General features: G+C 36.1%; 2 protein-coding genes across 3 annotated transcripts in view; both read right to left on the bottom strand.

Annotated features, from left to right (window-relative positions):
• LOC144960167 (uncharacterized) overlaps nt 1-17,500 on the bottom strand; it is a 289,349-nt gene that overhangs the window by 20,104 nt on the left and 251,745 nt on the right. The gene's annotated exons all lie outside the window — the stretch shown is intronic.
• Nucleotides 1-17,500, bottom strand: part of LOC144959429 (double-stranded RNA-specific adenosine deaminase-like) — a 53,200-nt gene that overhangs the window by 16,857 nt on the left and 18,843 nt on the right. For both annotated transcript variants that reach the window (XR_013642624.1, XM_078892012.1), the window contains exons 5-8: nt 13,348-13,480; nt 4,958-5,054; nt 2,964-3,056; nt 1,821-1,951 (exon numbers count right to left, since the gene is read on the bottom strand). Coding sequence is in view for 1 of the 2 variants with exons in the window: in XM_078892012.1 (XP_078748138.1) it covers nt 1,821-1,951; nt 2,964-3,056; nt 4,958-5,054; nt 13,348-13,480 (454 nt within the window). In the remaining variant the exon portion in view is untranslated. The remainder of the gene's footprint in view (nt 1-1,820; nt 1,952-2,963; nt 3,057-4,957; nt 5,055-13,347; nt 13,481-17,500) is intronic.

Below are 17,500 nucleotides of genomic sequence, written 5' to 3'. Positions count from 1 at the left end.
TTGTTTGTTTTTTGTTTCTGTGTGAGATGATATCCCTCTCTCTAACGAATCATCTCTCTTGGTGATTTGTTTCGTATTAAGAACTGTCTAGGTATTGTCCATTAGATAAGCATCTCATACAATCGCAGGTTTGAGAGTTTGGGCACTCATAGGCTGGGCACAAATGGTGGATCTGTCTAAGTTTTTGTTGCGTATCATATTCCTATTTTTTTTAGATTTTACTTGCGAATATGTGATGTAGTTTTTAAAATAATTGCATAGGAATACCCCATACTAGTAGTTTATACATAGTCAAATGTCAACAGACACATAAGGTCTTAGAAAATAATAAAAAAAAAATTACCATTGCGTCTATTTGGGGGGGGGGGGGGGGGGGGGTAGTTACGACTTGGAGATTTGATATTGAAAAACGACCCAAAAAAAAAACACCAAAAAAAAAACCCCCAATAAAACCCAAAAAACAACAAACAAACAACTAAAAACAAAACAAACCCCCCCCCCCCCAAACAAAACAACAAACAAACAAGTGGAGAAAGTAAAGGCAGGGTGTCTTAGGATGATATACATTTCTTAAGATTTTATGCTGCTTGTTCGAACATTGTGCTTATCGTTCATGATTTCATGCTTAATTTTGAGAAGGAATATTGATTCTCACTGAAACAAAAATTTAAGATGATTTTTTAATTCAGTACGACAGGTTTCCTATATCAAGATATTTTTCTTCTATCTGCAATATTTCGCGATATATCTAATCCTTTATGTATTTTACTCATTAAAGCTATTTTTTTGCAATGCGTAAACTGGCGTGTTTTCTAATGTTCACTTCTTTATTTCGCAAACACTATTTGAAGAGAGTATGTGAAAGGAAGAGAAATAAATGAAAAAATAAATAAATAAATAAAAAATAAAGACAGAAAGACACACACACCCACACACAAACACACACATCGAGAGAGAGAGAGAGAGAGAGAGAGAGAGAGAGAGAGAGAGAGAGAGAGAGAGAGAGAGAGAGAGAGAAAGAGAGTAATGTGATTTTTTTCCTACTCATTTCGACGCTTACTTATCAACAGTCATGGAAAGAAAAGTGAACGAGTGAAGGACTGAACCGGTGGACGAAAAGTCACCCTCCCTTCTCTCAACCCTCACAAAGAAGCATATTATTATTAGGAGGATAAACCATAACCTAAAAAAAATCCTTCACTGGGAAATCGGGCCTCACCCCCCCCCCCCCCCCATTCATATAGTTGCGTCTACTCTACACCGAATCTTTTACTTTTACATACGTATTTGAAATACGGCTAGTTTATGTTATAATAATTTGTTCTTGAAGTAGGGTACTTACTGACACTACGACGGAACAAAAGGTCACAAAGGTGAACGCCTTAATCCGTCAGTTTCTGTGTGCTTATTTCACGTCCACTCCATTTCATAAGCACTGAAGTACGTATAGACATATTGTAAGAATATGTACTTACGGACGGATAAACACTCCGTTGTTTTAAACTAACTACGTTGTTTTAAACTAACTCAACGTTTAAAAGAAATTCATTGAATGAATTATATAGGTTCCATATTAGCCGTAATCACTGAAATGGCTACTTTTGTTATAGCAATCTCTACAAAGACAAAAATTGCAACCCCCCCCCCCCCCCCCGCAAGTGTTTTTTATAGAGAAAAATAGAGATAACTAAGGCAAACACCAGCAACTTAGACCCAATGCTTCATATGGGACGGATAGAACTTACTGGGTAGACAATATTATACACACGTAAAGATGTATGTATGTCTTGGTCACTATTTATTGCAGCTCTAATACATACCTTCAGTAAGTATTGTCCGTAGGGTTCCACCGCGCTTCCTAGTTAGCCACTTTGGTGTAATATGATGAAGATAAATGGCTGCGTCGCCGCATGGAGTCCTCGAGATGTATAAATGCACTTTGATAGAATCTCTGCACACAAGACATGATAATATGAGGTGTGATATTATAATATGAATATAAAGGCTTAAGATTTAAGACTTGAAATTTCACTTACAGCTTTATACTAGGTGTTTGTGTTATTATTCGACGATAATGAACTGTAATAGCTCAAAAATAAAGAGTATACCACGTCTGTCTGTATAAAGTATGTACTAAAGATCAATATGGATTTAATCACCTGTTTTGTTTTTCTTCACACTAGGTAGAGATACCACTCGGGCAGCAATGTGGTCTAGTGTGTATCACACTCGCCTTCGAAATGGAAGGTCCATGGTTTGAGTCCCGCTCTGAGCGGCGTATAGTTGAATTCAGAGGAAAGGCCCTTTACTCACCTTCTCTTACCGGACTCGTGTGTAAAATGAATACCTTGCTGTTAACAGCATTGTCTCTGTTGGATAAAAACAAAAGTAATATCATCTAACAGGCGTCGTGTCTCGCCCTAGATGTCAAGTGTTGTTGTTGGCTGTTGGAAGAAAAAGAAATAACTCGCATTTTTTGCGATCCGATCATAACTTAACAAATGCTGATTAATCAGTCGTTGATATTGAGTCTTCGGTCAATATGGTAGAAATGACAAACCATTTCAAGTTGAAAATCGTAGAAATCACTGCAAGGTTTATTTTAATGTTTATTATTTTTAAAAAATGGTAATATGTTTCTATAAAGGGTTGTCTTTTTGTACATGGAAAAATTAATACAATAAATAATTGACACAAAAAGTGACTTACGCTTTTCTTACATGAGACATGAGCCAAAAACCATGCCCCACCTTCTAAGGTGTAAGGTTATATTCGAACAGCCCATAATCAACACTGTTTAAATTTAGTGATTGAATAACGAACGCGAGTTGATCTATTTCTCCCTTTATTATTTCAATTAAATAAAGCAACTGGTGTTATACAATTATTCGTTCTGTCAAAGGTTATTCTTCGTAACCGTAGTCTGCTGTGCCTTTTTTTTTTTACGGGCAATCTCGTCTTACCGCAGTTTGAGTTTTCCACTTCCATTTCCCTCGAAAATCGCATTACTGTGATTTCCATTGGTCTTGTACTCAATCAGTTGATTGTATAGATACCTTGAATAAAGAAGTCCACGTAATTAGAATAAAATGTTTCAAACCCTACGTTAATAATAATAATGATAATGATACTACTACTACTACTACTACTACTTCTACTACTACTACTACTACTACTACTACTACTACTACTACTACTACTACTACTACTACTTCTACCACTAATAATAATAATAATAATCATCATCATCGTCATCACCAACACCACCACCATTCATCATCATCAACAAGAGCAACAACAATATTAAAAACAAGAACTGGAATAATGATAATAATGATATTTACGTATTTTAAATTTTGCACCATTCTAAATGATCCAAGTCATTACTGTGGATTTATATATGACCCAGAACTTTGCAAATTATTCGGTGTTAAAGAGCCTGGACTGTGTAGTTTTCAGCTTTTAATTGATTCATCGTCCTTTTTCTAAATAGTAGTATGGTATTTATTCAGGTCACTGGGTATCGTGCCTCCAGGCCCGTTTTCATGAACGAGGACTAGATTAAGTAATTTACTAGTAGCCTATTAAATGACTAGCTAGTCTTAAGCCCGAGCGAAGTGTCGAAAAAAAAATCGGATTTCATGAACGCTTTCTAGTCTCGGACTAGCTAGTCACTTGCCTAGAAGTGGGCATTGACTAATTCAACTATTACGTGCGGGTTTACATCACCTCTCCACTACACGAAGACAGGTCAAGATACACCAACTTTCATACTTACAACGCAAAAGATTTTCAAAGAGGAAATTACAACACATGTGATATTGACTGTCGACTTTTATAGATTGCAATGGTGTCCATCGTCTGTCAATTCTATATTTAGATCAATGACAGTTTCATTGAGACATCATACACCGAGATTGAAGCTCAAGGGGTCCGCAGTTTTATCTACATTCAAGTTGACTTTTATTTGTTTACATTGCAGTAATGGTATTCATATGAGGAAAGAATCTTACGTTTTGGGGTAAATTATTGATAATTTCAAACGATGGATCAGAGATTGAGTAGACAGTTTGTTGTTTATTGTATTGGCCTTTTCGTTCGGATCTGTATTCATTCACCATTACTCTTAATTCTGATATATATCTGTCTGTTCTTGGTTTTTTCCTTTTAATGTACGTCCAAAGGATATATATATATATATATATATATATATATATATATATATATATATATATATATATATATATATATATATATATATATATATATATATATAATGAACATTGATTTTTTTAAATCGCCAAAAGTAAACAAACGAAAACCAAACAACAACCCCCCCCCAAAAAAAAAAACAAACAAACAGAAAAAAACAAAAAAAAAACAAAACAAACAAACAAAAAAAAAACCCCAAAAAAAACAACAAAAAAAAAAAAAACAAGAAAACAAAAAAAAAAAAACAAAGCAAAAAACAAAAAACAAAAAAAAAAATAAAAAAAAAACAAAAAAAAAATACAACAAACAAACCCAAACACACAAGAAAAGCAACAGACAACAACAACCCTCCCCTAAAAAACCCCAACCCCAATAAAAAACAAACAATAATGAAAAGAAAACAAAAAGAACAAACAAACACAGTCATTCTTAGACTAAAAACCAAACAAACATAAGAGTAAGAGCACATCCTATTTCACAATTTTTGTGTTTAATATTGGGAATCATCTCAGATTATTTTGTGAAACCTTAAACTAAACCCAATTGCCAAAATGGTCCAATTATCCTTGCCTTCCTCTTCATGATTCTATATTTATCATTTTATATAATTTATATTTTATCACCATCTTTGTTGATTGCAATTTGAGATATTCAAATTAAATGTATATTTCCTTCACTAGTCTCCCTATGGGAAATTGAGAGTTTATTCCTCGGGAAGCTGGAGAAACCCAGACTTACGTCTTACCTGATGAAAGCTCGTCTGGCTATGATCTCAGCGTGTGAGTGAATGACGACCTTTCCATTTGCATTCTTCAAACATTCACGCTGAACACACCGATTCCCTAGAACAGATTATAAAGAGCAACAAAAAATCACGTGAACTTTTATATTGCGCAAGATCCCCGAAATGTACTAAAAAAGCTTTATTCAACAGCAGCTTTGAACATATAGAACCAGGCATGACGTTTGTAAGGAGCTCTTACAATATAAATATTTAATGTCGGCAGGGACAAGGCTATTACCGGCCAGATACATATTTGACATTTACACCTGAGTTTGAGGAGAGAATGTGAGTAAAGGGCCTTCTCTAAAGACACGCCTTTGCGCCACCCACAGCGGGACTCGAACCAGGGATCTACAGGTTAGAATCAACTGTCATACCAAAAGACCACAAAGCCGCATGAATTTAATAATCATTATAGACTAAGGACTACCGGGACCCCCACTCCCCCCCCCCCCCTGGGGATTTTTATGAGACCAATTTTTCTAGTTAGTATAACATCTAAGCTATCCGTTTATGGCCGGCTGCCAGAAAAATAGTGTCATCTTTACAGAGTTATTGCGCCTGAAAGGTCATTCGGTGCAAAAATTTCTAAAAATTCATAAAATGCATTTTTGTATTTTAAAACATGTCTAATTTAATATAACTAAATATTGTGTTTGAAACTGATGATTTGAGGGTCATTTTGAAATACATACAAACTATCTTTACTAATGACAAATAGAAAATAATAAACAAAAACATCATTTTCTCGAAATACATATTATAGCATTTTAGGATGAGAATGTGAACTACTGAGAATAGGTGTCCTTGAAATACATTTATATTATAATTGTGACACACACACTCACCACATTCACACATGATATATATATATATACATATATTCGGTTATGGTTTGAGAGGTATGGAACATACTCATTTTTCTTCACAGTTCATCATCCACTCATTGGTCACAGTCTGAAAAATCATCCTCTGATTCAGAAGACCATTCCTCTTCACCATCCTCTTCCTCAATGTCATCTTCTTTAGGTTGCTGTTCATCAACAATAATGTTAACTCGTTCTTTTGGTATAATGTCATCATCTCCAAACCAGTCGATCACCAGACTACCAGAAGCTGTCGTTTTCCAACCGTTTTCCTCTGGTTTTGGAATTTCGGGGAAGTTTGATGCTGCTTGCTTCCAAACCATTGCTTGAAAGTTTGCTCTCTTGCTATGCATCTGTAGACCTTTCTTACAGGGAGGGAGCTGGGACAAATCAATGCCTTTACAGTGGGAGAGGGGTCTGTCATCTCCAGGGGTCAATCTTTTTCTCACCGTATCAGCTCTTAGTTTGTTGACGTCATTTGCTCTGCTGTCTCCATACATTAGACACACAAACTTTTCAAGCTTTGATAAAACATCTTGATGTAGCACTTCTTGATTTCCCAATTCAGAAAATAAGTGTGTGAAATCTTGGTGTTTTGTCAATAGGGCAAATGGACGTACTTTTCCTTTTCCAGCAAAGCAGCTGGTAGTGTCACAACCTGTGAAACTGTGAAATCCCAACATAGCGTCACATATTTCTGGTGATAATTTGCTAGAAAGGTTTGTGATGTTGAGAAGCCTTCTGTTTTCCCCTGAACCTGTGTCAAAAAGTAAAGGGACTTCAATTTTCTTTGCAAATGCCAAAAGCAACAAAAAGACATCAGTATCTGGTGATCTTACTACAATTTCTTCCTTCCTTGAATGTTGAGCTGCATATGTACAGTGAACAATAATTTTGGTGTCAGCTTCTTCGTGACTACAAACCAGCTCAGGCATTGGTCTAGAATCTGTGGTTATTCCATTCTCACTGCTCAGCTGTACACATTGTTTTCGATCGCAAAGAAAATGTTTCTGCCTTGGAGTTTTGATGCATATTTGTCTGACTCCCATTCTTGTAAAATTAGTTTCATTAGGTTTATTTTATTCTCCCCACTTGATAGAAATAGCTTCCAGTCGCTCGGCACTTTTGTTAACAGTCCTCCAATAAGAAAAGTGTTATTTGAAGAATCACCCCTTCGAGATCTTTCTGTTGCTTTTATTGAATCCTCGAGGTATCTGTCTGTAATGAAATGAAGGTCTGTAGACTTTGGGAGTGTGCTGAACAGTTTCAGAGCCAGTTCACCAAATGTTCCTGGTAATGAAACCAATGCTTGGAGAACTGCATTGCCATCAACAATGTAGATGCTCTTCAGGAAATTCATTCTTGAGTCAGCAATTTCATATTTCTCCATTCTATTCATAAGTGTAGCTTTGTTTGTTTTCAAGAAAGATCCATCACTTGTTGCTAAAGCCCACGGAACTGGGCTTAGTGGATAGCACATCACCTTACGAAGATCAATGTTATGACACTGGCTTAACATGAGCAACTGGCCAAACATATCTCTTTGGGCTGTAATTTTCAATGTTTTCGTTTTGTTGGAACTTTTACTATGACGAGCATCTTTTTGAGTCAATTTCTTCCTGCAGCTTTCATGGTACTTTGCTTCACGTGATATCAGACAATAATTTTCTGTCAACCCTATCAAGCGGCTATCTCCTCTGAAATGGCAGCTTCACATATGGAAGATTTTGAAGACTCTATTTGACACTTTACAAACTTATCTTTTCTTCTGTTTACATATTTCTCTTTTCGCTGACAAATGATACATTCATCTGGAAAACAAGGTCCTGTCAGTGATTCAACACATCTTCTTTTAAGACTATTATCTTCATTACTGTTGGATTCCAGTTTTCTTTTCTTTTCAAGCCGTACATATTTCAGGTTAGTGAAACTTTTCAAACAAGGACGATGGAAGCCATGTTCTTGACCTGGATGATCTGGAAGATTGTCACAGATGTGTACACATCTTTCATTGATGTCATCACTCTCAAGTCGAATTCTCTTAACTTTTTGAACATTTTCCCATGCCTCCTCTGTAAAAGTTTTTAGGAAACCGTGATTTGCTAAATTGTGATAATGAATAACACAGGTTTTCTTCACTGTCTTTGGTCGCTTATGTCTATCTTTTTTCAAAGAAAAAGGCTCTTCGGAAGCCATTACACAATCAAGTTGATGAGTTAATATATTGATGTGAGCTTATAATGTCAATTTATTTTGTCATATTATTTCATTCTGAAATTTAAAAAAAAGAAAGAAAAAGGTTAGGAACAATCGACACTCTAACAATGGGGAGATCACTGTACTCGGTAGCCATTATGAAATCAAATTTTATAAAAAGAGCTGGCTAGTCTAGTAAGACAACTAATCAATGATGAATTATTTAATTTTGGGTCAGGCATACAGAAAGAGTTCCTATCTTAGGTCATGTCTAAGGGCAGGCACACGGAAAAGGAAACATATGGAAAGGGACACATGAATGTAAACAGTGAAACACAAAGCAGAATTTTCATGTCAACACAACTTTGTTCTCATAGAAAGACAATTCAGATGATAGGGTATACTATAAATATCAGCATCTTTCACATTTTCCCATCTATTAAGCATTCTATCATTTAAAGAAAACCAACAATATGATGCTTTTCATCTTGGTGTTATCTTAATACATGTAGCAGCTTTATGGACGTACTTATATGATGTCAGCTTTTATCAGTTATAATATGAAAACAGGCAATAGGCAAGCACAAAGACTAACCCTCATTAGTCATAGGTTTAAAAAAAATAATTGAAGCATGTTGTTTTCTTTTGGGTGTTGAAGAGGATATACTATTTTGGTCTCTCTGACTAAACGTACATTTGGGCGCTGATATTGATATAACCTATTTGAGGTGCTAGCGCCCTAAAAAGGCCAATAAACAAACACAGACTAACCTGACACCGAAACTATAGAAAAATATGGGAAGGGACACATGAATGAAAACAGTGGAACACAAAGCAGAATTTTCATATTTCATGTCAACACAACTTTGTTCTCACAGAAAGACAAATTGAATGATAGGGTACATTATAGACATCAGCAGTTTAGTGTTACTTTTTTCCTTTCATAAGTACCAATGGTGAATCTAATAATTCGCATTATAATATTTTTCTATGACAAGAACTGCAAACCCTTATTTTTTAAATAGTTATTTCAGCAAAGCTGACACTGAAAAGCTGATTTCAGTGTTTACCTGGACCCCCCCCCCCCTAAAAAAGTGAGTGAGCATCATGCTTACCGGACCCCCCCCCCCCCCCAAACCAGAGTCAGACTAGATGTGACCCCCCCCCCTCCCCTTGGGCTGATGTAATTAAAAAATTATCCCTAAATACCAAATTTCTCCTGTCATATTACAATAAACTGCTTTCATTTTGCTATAAACCTTTCTCTAATCCACCAAGGGGAATAACTGCTCTGTCAACAGTACAATCACAAAATATCCAATATCTTCAAAACCAGTGAATAAAAATTTACGAAATTTTAGATTTAGCTTTATCTATACACAGGCTATAACACTTTCTCTTTGATGTATATAGAAATATGTAATGCTCTAAAGTTATATAAGTGTCTGTGAAACTTTTTTGAAAATTTGAATATTTTAAAATTCATCCTTGAAGTTCATACATGCTAAATACTCTGAACCTTGAATTTAGCTATTATTTATCTAATATAGTCTATATACATCAGTGCAATCCAAATTTGTGACATGTGTGATGAAAACTAAGGAAGCTATGGTACTTCAAAGTTTGGCAGTGGCAAGCTCATTTTAACGCACTTGATGACCTTTCAAGGGCAATAACTCTGTGAAGATGACACTTTTTTTTTGGCAGCCGGCCAGAAATGGAAAGCCCACACATTATATTTACTTAAAAAATTGGTCTCATAAAATCCCCAGGGGGAGGGAGTGTTTCGCCCATTGGCCCTGTGTCTATTAATTTAAAATTGTGTTTCTAAGATGTTAAATTAGGGTGCTGCTATTCAAATAGATGCGACATATCTAACAGAAGTTTTATTCTGCAGTGTAATTTAAAATTTGCACAATTCCTACCTAGGCTAAACCAAGCGTTCCTCTTGTGTAAAGCGAGAGCTACGTAGCTACAGCACAAAAGGTGGCAACCTACCTATCCCGCACAAATCTTTGGGCCTCTTTTTCGCTCACGAAGTGCCCAAATTCGCGACAAAATATGGGACGAAGCCGTTTGGTATATGCTATTTTAAAAAATTAATTACGACGCTGTTTATCGATGAATATGACTGAAAGTTGGCACACAGTTAGAGAAAAGTTCATTTTAGATTATGTCAAGCGACAAAACTCGTACGATTACCAGAAGACCATTAAAAATAGATTTTTACTCTTTGGAGTAAAATATTTCTAAAACTACCGGGCGTGTAGGTTTTGTCGCTGACAAGGTAATACATGAACATTTCTTCTTTTAGGTTGTAAAATTTCATATGAATATGACGAGTACTTTTCCCGTATTTTTCAAAACACTATCCAAATTTGTTCTTCATTTGTAAAAGACAAAGCCATTTTGCCCCCCTACAACCCGAATCACAAGTTCAAAACGATTTGGCACCAAACAGCGGCTGAGCGAGTCGTGGCAAAGCGCTTTCTGATTGGTTGACCTCGTTTTAAAGTTCATGACTATTCAAAATGTCTGCGCGGTCTCACTGGCAGAGAGGTGTTTATCGTCTGCCATTGCGTTTGGGTTCAATAAACAGCTGATAATTTGACTGTTTAATTTACAAGAATTTAATAAATTATAGTTAAAAGTTTTCGATTGCAATATGATCTACAATCTCAGCATGGGTTTAATTATTGTGTTCCAAGTCACGTTCTATCAGTAACCTTTGTCCCCTTGTCCAATTTCTCTTTTCCTTCTATAATTCTTTTGTTTACGTACGCAATCCCCCCCCCCTCTCTCTCTCTCTCTCTCTCTCTCTCTCTCTCTGTGTGTGTGTGTGTGTGTGTGTGTGTGTGTGTGTGTTTATATAAGTTAGAACTCTTCTAATGTTTTCATCATATTATCTATCAAATTTGCTATAAAATTGCCAAATTTCAATCTTTTAATCCACTTATTACGCAAGATACAACCAAAGGTCGAAAAATTGCCGAAAAAGCGTCCCATATTTTCGCGTTTTTTTCCTCTTTGCGGGTCATCCAAATAAATGACACATTTGAAACTGCATAGCTTGTTTATTTATGAATGGATTTTCAAAATTCAAAATGATTTTTACTCAGTGGAGATAGGGCTTTGATTTCAGACAAAAATTTTTCTCAGAAAGAGAGAGAAAAACATTTTTCATAGTCATTGCTACAAAAGGTGTTTTTGTTAAAGATAACATTACCATTAAAATGTCATTTTCTTAAACCAAAAGCACATTTTTTTGGAGAAATTTTAAAAACCAGTGTTAATAACAACAGGACAGTTTTTGCCTCTATCATTCATTCATAACCGACGTGTTTTTCTTCCGAATCGAAGCTATAATGTTAATGATAAGGTACCTTCTTGGTTGCTAATAGTCTAAGATTAATCGATGAGGTCTAACTAAAACTTAGGCGTAGTTTGGATTTAGTCTGGGACTTGCTTGGTGGTAAGCTCATATTATAAAAAGCGAGTTTTTGAAACCTTTACTTAAGGCAGGGACAAAACCCTTAGTTCTCTTCCATCAAAATGAGCCCATGATTTTTCAGTCACTTGCTCCACTCAGGCTCTAGACAAGATGCCTTTTATTAATCTAGTACAGGGCTAAATTGACATTTCGTGCTTAATAGCCACATGACCTCTTGTTGCTATGCGCGTCAAGCTCATGACATGGAAACCGTTTTTAACTTTGGCTTCATCTCATAGTCATAGGAACGGGTCTCGGTTAGTTCATTCAATATACAACGCATACATATAACTGCAAATTACGTCAGTTGTCGTATTATTTGCCGAAACTAGTCTAATAACGATTTCAATCGTTCCACCTTTGACTCGATGATTTAAAAATGTTTTAATTATGTGTGTTTTTCCCCCTGTCACCGACCAATGACCATGAACTTACGCTCGCGAAAATTTTCGATTATGAGTAATAATTTTGAATAATCAACTTTCTTTAAAAATGAATATAGATAGTAGATAAATGGATACGTCATTGAGTTATTTCTTGAATCCCTTCCAGTGTTGGCAGGTTGGCGGATTTTTATCATCGCGTGGCGTGGAAAAATGGCCTGGCGAATGGTGGATTTTTGATGATTTAAAAAAGTTAAAGTATAGCAATCAAGTCTAATTATTTCTTCTCTCCCCCCCCCCCCCCCCAAACTGACTTTTAGGAACACCTATTGTGAGTACTGTTGGCTTGGAAACCCTCCAAGCACAGAGACTTGTTTTGAAACTGAAACTGATACTAGACCTAAAACTGGGAGCGGAGAAACTTCCGAGTTCCAAGAAACTTCGCTTGGTCGATTTCGCGCCCATTTCTTCAAATTAATTCATTATTTCGTCATTCGTTATCGTTGCACGCACACACAGTGCAGTGTTTGTTTGTTAGAGGATTACTAATTTCTTGGTTCTTTTATGATGTCCGCCAAAGCAGGAAAATCGAAATCGTATGTTGCTGCATTTTGTCAAAAACACCATTATATAGTATACTAAAAATGTGTCCTTTTGTTTGGTCTTCTTGCAATTGAAATCTGGCCTTTGCCTAGTCTGGCAACCTGGCAACCCTGCTTCACGTTATCAACATCCTTCATCAGACAATTAACCAGTAGATTTTTGACCAATCAAAACATGGAATTCGTGACACACCTTCACACGTGCTCGGACAAACATAGTTGGTTGTTTATAAACAATAACGTGAAGGAATTTGACCTCCATCTGATCGTTGTTATTGTTTTTATATTGACAAATGGGTGACTGGTTATCACATGGTACTCTCGATCATATTATAAACGTTTAAGTTTTACACATAGTTTTCTGTGTTGATTCTACTGATCAAGCGGTAGAACAGTGGGTATTTTACTTAACACATACCATCGATAGTAAAACCTGTGTAGTTTGCTGTGTCTACCAATCACTGCCATTGTTTACATTATGACGATTGTCCGAGAGGCGTGGTTATCTACCGGTTAATTGGTCTTAAAGCCTGCCATCCATCGTTTTACTCTGTCATTTTTATTGCAGATTTGCATTCATTGAGGCTTTCAGACCTTTTGCATCTTATCGATTGGGAAGCTTCAGTCATTCGTCTGTAAAAGTAGGTACTTATCTATGGTTAAATGGATCAGTTAAAAAAAATTATGGTCGCGGCCTAAACCGCACAAATGTAAGCTGTGCGTAGTTTTATTCGCGATAATGACATCTTATATGGTGCCTAATGAGTGATGTTGGAACATTTTTTGTTTTGGTTTTAAAAAGTACATAACTAACCTGTTCCGATGGCGACGACTTTCATTTCTGATCCAAAATCAAGGACAATGGCTGCTTTTATTATCTTTTTCTTTTCCCATAAGATTTGAGTGGCTTGACAGCTATTGAGAGCATTTCTCGAAATTTGCACCAACTGAAGATAAAACATTATTTTAAAAATGGAAATGAATAAAGTTAAGTACACTAAAGGGAAAAAGCTTGTAACGAAATGACGGGCATAACACTGCCTCCGTTTATTATTTGTGATCTCTGGTCTCAAAGCGGTTTGTTGTCGGGGTAACTAGAACATGCTGAAAAATAGATCAGAAGAAATGCCTGCAGAAGAACAAGCGGGCTTCAGGAGGGCAGGGAGAAATACAGCCCAGCAGGTGTTTAATTCTCGAATTCTTACCGAGAAAACCTACAGCACCGAAAAGAGTTATTCCAGAACTTTATAGACTTCAAGAAAGTATTTGACAGGGTTTGGCACTAAAGAAATGAAGAAAGAAAGAATTCATATATCGTAGTCGAATGACCGTAAAGTAATTAGGAATGTTCCACAGAGCAACGCATAGCTCATGGGCCGTTTATAGTAACTATGGATATATTGCCAAGGCTAAGCGACGCTTTATAGTATTCCTGTGTCTGAACACATCCCAGTGTATTTTCACACAGCCTTCGTAAAATTATTTTTTCACTTTCCAAACCTGTCGTGATCCCAATGGTAGCCAATTTTAAACGAGCCGCTGAGCGATAAATTTCAATGTTTCGTCTAAGCCAAAATTAACCACATTTACCTGGTGGAACGTAAAAGTATGAAAAAGTAAAATGCGAAAGCCGGAAGTGCATTATGTAGGCTAGACACTTTCAAATCGAAAGTTCTATGATTACTACAAGCACATCTCGATTGCCTCTCTCTCTCTCTCTCTCTCTCTCTCTCTCTCTCTCTCTCTCTATATATATATATATATATATATATATATATATATATATATATATATATATATATATATATGACGGCTGGTAATAATGGGCAGGGTGGGCAAATACCAGCCTGTTTTTTTCAAGTTATATGCTGTATTACCATGTCCGAAATAATCTAATTTAAATTAGATAATTTTAAAAGTTAGTACTTAAACTTGATACTTCGTACTGAAATCAATTTGTGTGTATTTTTGATAGATTGAGAATCACCATGCACCCCGTAATACATAAACCAGGATACGCTCCTGTTCTTTTTTTATTACCCCCCCCCCCACCACTCAACTCCGCCCACATCGTCATCTCGTCGTTACGTCGCCTGACGATGAACTCCGATTTTGCTGTCTGGCCTCTCTAGTTCTAGGTCGGGCTACACGGAATGAGCCCACCTTATAAACCAGTGAACACTAAATAGAGATTTTGGCAAACGAACTTTTTCTTATTTATTGCCTTACTTGTGCTTGTACCATTGATGCAATGACATTGGGAAGGTTCCAGTATTGAATTAAATGTATTAATTTACTAATATTATATCAAGTTAGTATTAACTTGTGTTGTTTTTATATATTTGTTTATCCATTTAAATTATTTCTTTCTTTTTTCTCTCGTTTTCTTTAGTGCTTCTCAAAACTCATTTATTTAAATTATTTTCTTATTTGGTTTTTTGTTTTTTGTTTTTTTTTATTAAATTAATTTGTTAGTTCTTTTTTTTCAAATTCTTAAAGTAATTACCGCTGTATTTTTATTGCCAGACTAATTATTTTTGCAAAACAATGTCATTTGCTATTGTATTCCCTCTAATAAAACAAAACACTTTTATTCAAAAGTCACGACTAAATAAATATATAAAATACAACCACCGTTTCGGTTTTCTCAACAATTGAATTAGTATACGAGAAATACTCTACTAGAAAGTAGAGTTGAATTCTAACTAAGTTATAGAGGAAATAAATACGTTTAAAGGAAGGGTGGGCAGATTCCGTACTTGCCCGTCCTGAAATACATATAGTTCGTGATGAAAGGCGAGAAGCTAGGGGTTGGTTGGGGAAGGAGTAAAGATAACACGGTCGTTATTGTTATAGTCTAACGAATGCATGAGGAGAGATTGGTAGCATTATTTTGTCTTAATTGTATTGTATGAATTATTGTCGAAAGCCTAAACCCTCTTCCGCACTAGGACAGGACTGTCCTGGGACAGTCCTGTCCCAAATCTGTAACATATAGAATTTAGAGAAATCTTCCGCACCTATTGGGACGGGACAAAACAGTCCCGTTGTGTCCCAAGCAGTTGTGAAATGCTACAAAATCAACGGGACAGGACTGTCCCAGTCCCGTGTTCATATCGTTTGTGATAGTAGAAAAATATAGCAGTCTTCCGCACTAGGACAAAAAAGTCCCAGACTTGGCGGCGCCGTGTCAAAATTGAAATGCCTGTCTTTATTTTCTGCACCCCTACTACTACTACTACTACTACTACTACTACTACTACTACTACTACTACTACTACTACTACTACTACTACTACTACTACTACTACTACTACTACTACTACTACTATTGTTGCTTCTGCTGTGGCTAATGTCACTAATATATTAATACCTACATCTCTTATATTTTGTATTTATTTCCAATTCCATTGTATTTATTTTCTAACAATAGTCCACACTTTATTTTAGTTCACTTTCTATACTGCATTACACATTTCCTTCCCGCCTCCCCTCTTTTGACATAATTAAGTACGCACCTTTTATAAATTTCTATTGCTCTGTTTTAATTCGCGCTTCCTCACAAAGTAGCATACAATTTCCTGCCCATCAATGTTTTTGTTTATGCATCTGAACAACGCCACTACCACATTATCTCATTCGTCTGTAGTTTTTAATTCATCATGTGTTTTTGATGAAGGGGAAACCCGAAACGTCCATTTTATCAGTTTTCGTATATTAAACTGAAGCTTACATCCAATTTCACAGTTATAATTTATTTATTTATTTCAATTCTGAATATAAAAAAGCAAGAACAATTCAAAAAATAATTCTATGTGGTGAAACCACGTACAGAATGCATAGCAACATAAACATTTTCGGCAATTTAAAAACGTATGTTTATAAATATAATTTAAGAAGTGTCACACTTTGTGACACAGCAGTAACGTGTCTAAAACCGGTCGCACATCTATTCGGTAACTTGTGGGATCAATTATCTTTATCGTTATTTATTTCGGGAATTCTCAATGAAAATATTTTTAAGTAAGTCCTCCTGAACCACTTGGACTCATTGTAAAACAAATTAAGTCCTTTAAAGCCTTGTAGCCAATGGTGCAGGAGTTATTCCGCTTTCAATAGCGTGAAGCGGACAATTAACGTATTTGTTTGAAAACCTTTTAACGGGACGCTAGTCTGTAGTCTATCGCAGATTACTATCCCAGCTTGACAGGTACCCTTTTACACCTGAATGGAGTGAGTGATTGGAGTAAATTTTCTTGCTCTAGAAAGTACAAATTGGCTTCGGTCGGAATCGAACACAGAACCTCTGAGTCCAGAGTACAACGCGCTAACCATGGGCCATCTTGCCTCCTAAGCTTATAAATCCGGAACTTATCCATGTTTCTGTGGCGTTGAGCAGACAGATAACAGTTTAAAATTAAAAATAATAAAATTCCCTTTTTCATCCCATAGGGGAAATTTTTCTCGAGGGTCTATTCCAAGGTAAGACTGGAATAACCCACGCGTCAGCCGCAATGCAGCGCCGCAAATTTAGCTAGGACGAGGTATAACCCAGGCGTCAGCCGCAGTGCAGCGCCGCAAATTGAGCTAGGCGAGGTGACTTACTCAACTGATGCCTTTCGGGTACGAAGCATGCTGACTTTCTATTATCCTCTTGAATGATGCTAGTCCGTCAAAGATTACTTTCATCAGCGAACTGGTACTCATTTGCACCTGGGTAAAATGAGGTGATTCGTCATTTTAAGATAAGATCGGAGATCACCATAGAGTCTACGGAATTGACCCTTTAGCAATCTTTGGGTCATTAAAGGATGCACCCAATATTGTTTTCTCTTTCAATTTGTCTTTTTTTTCCCCACGTAGTAAAGCACAGAAATACGCAACCTCTATTTCATCCATTACTAGTAGTAGTAGTAGTAGTAGTAGTAGTAGTAGTAGTAGTAGTAGTAGTAGTAGTAGTAGTAGTA

Source organism: Berghia stephanieae, chromosome 14 (assembly GCF_034508935.2).
Source record: "Berghia stephanieae isolate SIO BIC M18660-M18661 chromosome 14, UCSD_Bste_1.3, whole genome shotgun sequence".
In the NCBI taxonomy this organism is placed as follows: Eukaryota; Metazoa; Mollusca; class Gastropoda; order Nudibranchia; family Aeolidiidae; genus Berghia; species Berghia stephanieae.
This window is presented reverse-complemented; position numbering and strand designations above follow the sequence as displayed.